Here is a 10037-nt window from a genome sequence, read left to right as displayed (position 1 = left end):
TCAGATTGCACCAACATGAACCCCCCTTGCCTTCTTGTTTTGCTTGTGCTGCACTACCACACCCACCCTCATGCCACCCTCCCTACTCTCTGTTTTGCTATTGCAGATGCTGGATAAATAAGCAGGCGTTTTGCCTGCCAGTGTGCAAAATGGTCCTTATTTATCTCTACCATTAGAGAGTGGGTTCTATTATAAAGCTTTGCATTATTCAGTGAACCTGAGAGACTGATCATTATGGATTTCAGCCCTTTTCCATACCGGCCCCTGGAGTCCAGCTTGGTCTGCTGGCTCATGCACTGCCACATCTGACCTTGTGCTCAGAGCAAGCTGCAAGGAAGAATGGGTCAAAACTCCTCTTCAAAAACTGAAGAAAAGATGTAAATCTAGCTGTGAAATATCAAGTTCCATCTAAATGCTTCACTTTCAGGAAGTATAAAGTAACAGAAAAAACTAATTCCACGTGCTACAGTTTCGTAGGTTTTGGTAAGCTCAATGAAAAACTAACTGGACAGCTAGTTAAATCAGTTTTATGGGAGTTGCAGCAGAGTAAGTGGCAGGCACACAGCGAGGATGGGGGGAATCATAGCTGAACATATGGTGCTGCAGAATGGTTTAATGCGTGGGACAGGAGATGAATACTGAACAGATAAATGTGATAAGCAGTCGTCCCTTCTAGTGTAACCTCTCAGTACAGTGGGAAGAAGCAGCGTCATTAACATTAACTCTTGCACATCAAGAGCTTTTAAAGCTGCTCAATCTGCTCTCATTTGGTAAACAAGCACTGCGTCGCTGCTGGTGGCTGAAAACACTGAATGAGGCATTACTTGTTGATCCGCAGCCGCTCTCACTCTGAGCGCTAATAAGCGCTCGGTCTTTAATGTGCATGTGCTGAGATAAGGAGAATTTGTTACTCTGCTTGTCCTGCAACTCAGCAATTAGACCCTGCCATTAACCATTTGTTATATCTGCTCTTTCTCTCCTTCAGCTTGGCACCTTGCTGATTACAACGCGTTGGATCGATAATTAAACAAATTAAAGGGGACTGTTGGGTCAATTTTCATCCCACCTTAGCCGGCGGCTGCCGCGGCGTCATATAAAAGTCTGAAAAAACCTCTTGAAATGCAGCAGAGTTCAAATTAAAGGCTGCTTAAAAAGGCTGCGTTTTACGCAGAGCTCAACTACACCGACGCGACAGAGACGGAGCGGATATTTGTGTCGGAGCAGGCGGGTTGGAAAGCAAACCTGCGACTTGTGCGTTTGGACTCTTGTTTAGTTAGTCGATGGTTGTGACCCGGTGTTCTAACCAGATGTGGGAAAAGGCAGCGAGGGGCGTTCAGGTGCGAGACTGGGCTTGTTTTTACTCACACGATAGTTTCAAAAATAGTGAGCTTCTAAGATGATCCTTTTATTTAATAAAAAATGTCATCAAGACCCCGAGTTTCACTTAAAATGCAAATTAAGGAGAGCCTATATAGTTGATAATAATTGTGATAACAAAGGTTAAACTCGCCTCTGTGTCTTTACACATACTAACCTCGGTCGATGCACATAACTTTTTCTTCTTTCAGTGTGCTTAGTTTCAGTAGTTTTTTTTTCTGAACGACCAAACTGCCAGAATTCAATCTATCTATCCACATGAAATCATGACGATCCATGACTGATAAGTGTTCCCATTCTGGTTTTTCCCATCCAGAAATACTTTTATTGCATTGGCATTGTGTTTGGGATCATTGTCATGCTGGAAAATGAAGCTTTTCGGACGGTATTGCATGGCAGATCAAAGTCTGATGGTACTTTTTTGTGTTTATAATTCCATCCAATTTGACAAAACCCCCAAACTACTGTTTGAAATACAGCCCCAAATTAAGACAGGGCCTCCACCATGTTTAATACGTGAAACTTAGACACTCACTGTTGTTCCTTTCTCCCAAAATCTTCTGTAAATATTGATCGTGGCTCAAGAGTTGGGAGTTCGCCATGTAATCGGAAGGTTTGCCGGTTCGAGCCCCGGCTTGGACAGTCTCGGTCGTTGTGTCCTTGGACAAGACACTTCACCCGTTGCCTACTGGTGGTGGTCAGAGGACCTGGTGGCGCCAGTGTCCGGCAGCCTCGCCTCTGTCAGTGCGCCCCAGGGTGGCTTGCCATCACCAGTGTCTGAATGGGTGAATGACTGGATGTGTAAAGCGCTTTGGGGTCCTTAGGGACTAGTAAAGCACTATACAAATACAGGCTTTGAACCAAAAAAAAAATTACATTTCAATTCATTCCTCCATCAGACTTGTTCCCACAGATTTCTGTTCCATCTTGTGTGTAATTGGCCATACCTCAGCATTTTCTCCTTTTTACCCGTCTCTTAGAATGGCCTCTGGACAGCCATCCTTCCACTGAGGCTATTTCTTATGTTGCTTTAGTGAACAATAGCTTGACCATCTGCAGATCCAGATACATCTCTTAGGTCCTGTGTCAGGTGTTTGCTTGAGCTTTTTTTCTTTATGATTTTTCCTATTTGAATGAGTCGTAGGTCAGTTAAGTATCAAGTAGTTTAACAAAGAAAATTATCCTCTGAAAGTGATTAAGTAAAAGGACTGGAGTGAAAATGGGTGACAACTTGCTCAAGACCACTTTAAAAGTTATAGGTAAGTCTGGCTCTTTGGAAACAAAATGTAAAGACAGGGGGAGTGGCTCCAGATTTGTGCACAGTACTCTATCTTTGTATGTATTCATTACTTCAGTTCAGCCCTCCACACTTGGTGTGAAGAAACAAATTCGTTTCATACATGAGAACAAACCTGCTTGTGTTGCATAAATATCATTTAATTTTCTAATGCCAAAGTGGAAAGTCCCGGATGCACGTGATTGTTTTTTTAAACCCTCATCCTCACCCTGCACGTATCACTCGCGTTTTGGTATCGCAACATGATCTGTGCTAAGTGTTGCTCGCTGTGCATCTTATTTTTTCGTGTGAGAGCCGCGGGGGTGGTTACGCAACAGTCTGATTAATTATTTGGAAACATTTGACTTTCCTTTTAGCGCCTTCGCTCTTGTAGTGGTGAGATTTAACATAACTGCTATCATCACATCAGACGAGCCCAAAGCGCGTCTCTGTCAGGCTCCGAGTGGCTGCTGCGGTGCACACTTTGTTACAGTGAACAAAAAGGAAAATACACTCTGACAGCGTGTTGTTTAGGGATGTGAACAAGGCTGTTATACTTTAAAGTCACTGAAGAACCTGCACCGTGGAGTACATTTCTGGACACCAGTGGAGTCGGTTTTACGACGCCAGCGTGCATGCCAAAAAGACAGATTGGGAGAGAGGGAGGGAGAGAGGGCGGGTGAGAAAATGAGAGGTTGTGGTGGGGTCTCTAACCGTGGGACAGACTTTTCTGAAGGATGGGGAGCTGTTTTCATTTAAGGTGGACTGATAATTTTGCATTCACAAACGCGCATTGGATGAGCGTGAAGCGCAGACAGTTGTATGGTGCACAGGGTGCTGAAGTGAGTGGAGACGTGTCCTTTGTACAGCTCAGCTCAGCCTTTTAATTTCTCTGCAGTTTAACAAAATTCAATTAATCTTTAACTTTGATGTCACAGTTAAGAAAGAATGCGATAATTAAAATAAAATGAGATCACTCAAAATTAAACTTAAGGCTTTAAAAGGAAAATAATATATTGTTCAATAAAAACATCCTCCGTTATATAAGTAAATGAAATGCAAAATTTGTTACTAAAATCTTATTAAGCTCTAAAGTAAAGTAAAAATGATATTTGGTCAAAAATGTGGAATAGCTTAACTTTCCAGAAAAAGATTCCTTTACCTCAAATAAAGGCATTAAAAACGGATCAGAAATTCTATTTGACTGAGTGTTGTGTTTTTTTGTTTCTTATCTTATGTTTCTACTATTAATTAATATACTGTCACCTGTTTATGTATATTCTTACTGCCCAGAAACTATAAATGTTAATGAACAAGGTTTCGAGAGTTAGAGATATTTACACATTACATATCATCACTTCATCCTTTTTTTATTCAATAAACGGTTAAAATAGTGAAAATAATGTTTCTGTTATTTCAATCATTTCAATTTAAGATCAAATCACAACCGTGACAGAAAACTGGAGACTGGTTTTACCCTTTATTTAACGTTACGTTATTCTGAAGGTTTGTTAGCAGTAGACTGAAGACAAGTGATTGAGACTTCACGTGAAACGTTTTGCATCCCCTCCTCTTCTTCTTCCCCGATCTCATCTCACTTTGTGGTGTACACGCACTCTCTGCCACTGTAAGTGTTAGGACAGAGTGAATACGACCTTAAATAAGGGGCTGGACTCTGTGGGCTTGGCAGAACCCGCTGCCTCCCCTCAGTGATGCAGTGAATCTGCGCTGGTTTGTCCGCTATATAAGCCGCACACAGCAGCGCGAGTCTCACAGCTTCAGTGGACAGCTCCGTGGTGCTGAAATCTCGGAGACACCACTCTCTCTCACACTCAATCCCTGACGCATGACTGGAACCATGGAGGGATTCTCGTGGAAACTTTTTCTACTTTCCTGCCTGGTTGTTGTGGAGAGCCTCGGGCAAGACTTCGGACAGACGCAGTTTATTTGCACGTCAGTGCCCAAGGATATGGACTTGTGCACAGCTACGATGCAAAACAGCGGCCCGGCGGAAGACCTGAAGAGCACTATCATACAACTGCGGGAGACGGTGCTGCAGCAAAAGGAGACCATTGTGAACCAAAAGGAGACAATCAGGGAACTAACATCCAAGTTGAGCCGCTGCGAGAGCCAGAGCCTCCCTGCGGCCGCAGGACCTGGCGGTCGGCGGCCGGGGTCGAAGAACACGATGGGGGATGTATCTCGGGGCACTACGGATACTCTGGCCCAGCTGGGACAGACTTTACAGACGCTCAAACAGAGACTGGAGAATCTAGAGGTAGGAAAGCAGAGCGAGTGATTTGCCGACAAGATCAAAAGTTAATTAAATAGCCTCCATAGTTAATTAGATTAAAGGATAATATTCTTTAACTCGTTGATTGTGTGTTGCTGCGGCTTTCTGCAGCTTGTACTTGGGGCCACATGTGTTTTCTAACATATTTATCTGTTTGTTGGAGAGAAGCTCCGTGTAAAGTGAAATGTTCCGCAGCCTATAAAATCAAGCGAATAGCACGTTTAAGATAAAGCTCTGCGCTTGGCAGTGAGTAGAGTAAACAGCTTCCAGGGACTTTAAAGAAAAAGAAGTCTTCCCTGTCACTTCTTTAACCCCCTCTCTGTCTCATTCTGTCCGATGCAGCAGTACAGCCGGGGGAATAACACCGTGCAAGCAAACAGCCTGAAAGACCTGCTGCAAAACAAGATAGATGACATGGAGAAGCAAGTTCTGTCCCGGGTCAACACGTTAGAGGAGACCAAATCCGGACCGAGGAATGACACCGAGCAGCGGAACAGAGTGGAGTCCACGCTCACCTCTCTGCACCACCGGATAACAGACCTGGAGAAAGGTGCGTTTGGATTTCAACGGGCACGGGACTTTAAAGCTGCTCGACCCCGTGTTGCTTTCACGGCAGTAAAACGAACCACGGCAATTTAAAAGCTGATTAGATGTAATTTAATTGTGTTTCACGCTCAAGGACGTAACATCCCTTAGAAAACTCCCCACCCCAAACAGGTAGCAGCGGCAATGTGAAACCTTTTTACCGCAACCATCACATTGCGCACAGATATGAGAGAGTGGTGAGGGGAGCTGCATTGCTTTGCATATCTCAGGCTCTGTTTGCACTTTTGCTTCGCTGAGTTTTTGTTTTTCAAAGAATCTGAAGATCCAGCTTGTATATGAGCCTCTGCAAAGGGGATTAGTGAAACTTTGCGTCGCGCGCCTCGCACCGGCGCGTTTTGGAGCAAATATCCAGGGTCGGTTCAAATTCCAACACGTGCAAACGCGCGTGCGTATGTTAGACCGAATGAGAGGGAGGAGACAGAGCCATCTTACACAAAATATCACAGGATCGCAATGGTGCAAAGAACCATGATGGAAAAGATTGTATGAAACTAGTCAGCCCTCAGCTTCTTTTGCTTTTTAAAGACTCTGTCATGTACCATAGTTTTACAAAATGTATGTAGGCGTATGGATGTTCAGCTTTCCTGTAATTTATCTCTAGACATATGAATAAAATGCTCACTACTAGTGCTTTAACTAACAGTAATCTCATCAACAGGCAAAGACACCCGACCAACAGATAAGTTCCAGATCACTTTCCCCCTGAGAACCAACTATATGTACGCCAAAGCAAAGAAGAGCCTTCCTGAGATGTACGCCTTCACCGTGTGTCTGTGGATCAAGTCCAATGCTTCGCCTGGGGTGGGCACCCCCTTCTCCTATGCAGTTCCAGGACAGGCCAATGAACTGGTGCTGATTGAGTGGGGGAACAACCCCATGGAGATTCTCATCAATGACAAGGTAATGAAAAAGCTATTATCCTGGAAGCAAAGTGAATTCACACGTTTCTCACCTTTGCAGGAAGTGTATGTAACACATCAAAATAGTAATTTACAGTTGGGGAAAGCTGCAATACTTTCTGCTTGGATGAGTCAGGGTAACCTGACAGCTTCTCTGTAACACAACAGGAGGCTGAGTTAAAATAGGTGCTGTTTGAAACAGAAGCAACCTTTTTATAGAAGACGAGGAGATATGTGATATGGGGGGAAATGATTCAGCAGGAAGGCATCACGATGTGCCGAGTCTGTCCTACCAAAGTGTGGAAGACATATTGAACAATGGAACTTACGAAATGTCTTTGCTCCAGGTTGCAAAACTGCCGTTCCTCATCAATGATGGAAAATGGCATCACCTCTGCATCACGTGGACCACCCGTGACGGGATGTGGGAGGCCTTCCAGGACGGAGTGAAGCGGGGCAGCGGGGAAAATCTGGCACCATACCACCCCATCAAACCAGAGGGTGTGCTGGTCCTGGGACAAGAGCAGGTGGATATTAATTTTTAGACATTTAATCCTACACCTGTTTGGAAATAATTCTCAACCAATTATGTGATTAAATTTGAACAAAGATTAAAAGTGGCAATATTTATGAAATGAGACCATGGGGGCACTGCAGAGGTGGTCAATTAATGCTTTCCAGTGTGTGCAAGGCATGAATTTTGATAGAGAAGCATAATTTGAGATCTATTTTACAGAGAAAACTAAGCAAGATGTATCCTCCATACTGCAATCATATTCTTAAATGAAATCCAGCTGCAGTTTTGGCTTTCTACCTGGATCAAGTATTTTCAGGAGTATGGAAGATAAAAAATGGCAAGAATTTGTAGAAAAGGAGGCATAATTTAATTCCTAAAATGGGACAAAAGATATTTCTATTTTAATTGTTTTTGTTTTAATTTTGTCTTTAGCTTGAATTAATTCCTTTTTCAACTTTATTTCCCCCCATTTTATTCATTAATGTTAGTGTAGTTTTCTCGTGTGTGTGAGCCTGCCAGTGATCAACTATATGGCAAAACTTGCCAAGCCCTCAGCCCGTTATTTGCATAATTTAACATAAGTGTCTGAAGTAAACTGAAACAAACTAACAAATAAACTGAAACTATCATTAGTTATAACAAATTAAAGGCATACATTTATTTATTTTCAAGATTACATTTGATCAATTTTCTCTCTTTCTTTTTGGATCCTGGCACTTTTTGTCCTCCATAAAGAGGATCCCACTTTAAACAAGAGTGTGTTTCTTGTACAAATTAAAGCCCCGAGTTTTTTCATCTTATAAACCTTAACTAGTCTGGATAACCTTGCAACTGTCCTGTGAAAACCCCCAAGTGAAATGCTTAACATCCCTTTGTTTCACAGGACACGCTGGGAGGAGGCTTTGATGCCACACAAGCCTTTGTTGGTGAGCTGGCAAACTTAAATATCTGGGATAAGAAACTTTCTATCACCGAGATCTATAACTTGGCAACCTGCAATAGCAAAGCATCGACTGGCAATGTGTTCTCCTGGACAGAGAGCAACATCGAAGTGTTTGGCGGAGTGACCAAATGGACCTTCGAGCCTTGCCGTTCAGCCAACTGAACTGCATCTCACCGCTGAAGAAAGGCCTATCTGTATTTCTGAGCTTTTGTCGTTCTTGTCTTCATTTGACGTTTGTTAGAGACTATCTGAGTTATAAGTAAGCTTAAATCTGGGATTTCCACCATTCTTAGGTATCCATGTTGCAAAACAACGCTTTTCATCTTGAGGAAAAAAAAAGAATCTATTTCATCTTGGAAACCTCAGTGAGAAAGTATTGCTATTATCCTTTTTCTTTCTTGGACATTCAGTTGAAAGCACATCTAAGCTTTTCGTTTGGCTTATTTCGTCTTGGACTGGCAACTGGCAATCTGCGCCTTACGTTTGGACAATTCACAATCCAAGTGAGGAATTACATAACCACTCTCGCCCCCACCCTTCCTTCAGGAGAGTGGGAGATTACGCTGTCCGTCCAATTCTTGTCAGTGTTTGGCGCTGTAAAGTGATGTCTGATGCGGTACAGCTCCCCGTGACCCCTCCCTTCCTCCCATGCCTCCCTGCCACCCTCCCTCCTCCTCCACTTTGCCCCGCCCCTCCGGAACTTGCACTGTGACTGATGAAGAGGAATGCCAGGAGAGGAGGGTACGTTGAAGGACACTGCAAAGTCAAACTGTGGTACAAGTCGATTTGTAATCATCGTTCGCTTCAAGTGTTTCTGTAAGAATGTCGTTAACTTGCCAACATTGCTAGAAGCCTGGGTGCCTTGGGCTGGTACAAATATTCAGCACATTCGGTATGTTTTCAGTTGCAAATTCAATGTTTACTGGTTTCTGTTTTTTCTTTTTCTTTTCCCCTCTGAGCTGGGTTGAGTTTCTTGTTCTTCTGGTAAACGTGATTTAATTACAGTTTGTTATCTGACATGACGTGTTTTGGCAGGTGTTTGTACTACTCTGTATTAGGAATGTTACAGTAACTGTATAGTAACAGCATGAATGACAGAGTGCTGTGAAAGCATTGTTGAAATCTGCTTTACTATCTTCTCCGGGTCTGGGTTTTTTACTGTATTGTTATATGCTCCAAGCATGGCAAAACTGAGAGATGAAGAATTTAATTTTTGTAATAAAATTGTGATACTTAATGTCAGAGTGCATTCCTGGCTTTATGTGAACATTTCTATAGTAACAAACAACAGTAAGTGGAGTTTTTTTTTTAAACCAGATAGGTGAAAAAGGAAGCGATAGTGACGGCCACAAAGCAGAAAACAAAAAGAAACTGCATGGAGTGCATTGCAGATTAAGGTGACTGGATAAGAAAATAAGCCCTTATTGCCAGGTTTATTATTTGTGGTGTGAGGCACTACGGCAGTCAGAGGGGGGAAAGTGTCTTGTCATAACAGTTCAAATAAATTCAGCCTGAACTCAAACTTTTAACTTTAAACGTTCTTTGTCAGTTAACTCAGATTACCTGTTATTATGGCACCAGCTATTTCCAGTGATACAGTGTCGCCGTTAATGCTTCCTGGATTTAAATCAGACACTTAATCTGAAGCTCAAGCATCAAACCGTGAAAGCAATTTGTCCAACCACAGGTAGATCATCCTGGGGAATTTTACTCAAAGACATTTGAGAAATATTCTTCAGTGTGGGCAGCTGTTGTATTTGTTTCTCACCAAGTATTTTCTTAATTAAGAAATCTTATCAGGGCCTTAACTATTCATCATGCCATGTGGTGCTGAATAATTTCTGCTGGGGTACAATTTGTTGATTAATTATACTGCATTTTAATCTAAAGAAGCTAAAAAGAATGAACCAAAACTTGACTAGAGCATTATTGGAGGGAGAAAAACAAAACAGCTTTAGGCTTTTCATTCTGTTTTCCACAATAATTATTCATTACATCTTTGGCTTGACCTTGGAGTGAATGTTCTTCAGACCACTCTGAGTGGTCATCAGTTGCTTACATTACTTTTAGTCTCACATTAAAGTGGAGTCTTTTAAAACTCCCATGAGGACATCAGCTTAGCTAAA

At 42.5% G+C, this 10037-nt stretch overlaps 1 protein-coding gene across 1 annotated transcript; it reads left to right on the top strand.

Annotated features, from left to right (window-relative positions):
• The first annotated feature begins 4415 nt into the window (after positions 1 to 4415).
• LOC101473063 (neuronal pentraxin-1) lies at positions 4416 to 9153 on the top strand. Its single transcript, XM_004538778.4, has 5 exons — positions 4416 to 4931; positions 5289 to 5496; positions 6211 to 6452; positions 6799 to 6978; positions 7852 to 9153. The coding sequence occupies exons 1-5, from the start codon at positions 4500 to 4502 to the stop codon at positions 8071 to 8073; spliced, it is 1284 nt and encodes a 427-aa protein (XP_004538835.3). The 5' UTR covers positions 4416 to 4499; the 3' UTR covers positions 8074 to 9153.
• Positions 9154 to 10037: the final 884 nt, after the last annotated feature.

This window comes from Maylandia zebra, linkage group LG6 (assembly GCF_041146795.1).
Source record: "Maylandia zebra isolate NMK-2024a linkage group LG6, Mzebra_GT3a, whole genome shotgun sequence".
NCBI classification, from domain to species: domain Eukaryota; kingdom Metazoa; phylum Chordata; class Actinopteri; order Cichliformes; family Cichlidae; genus Maylandia; species Maylandia zebra.
This window is presented reverse-complemented; position numbering and strand designations above follow the sequence as displayed.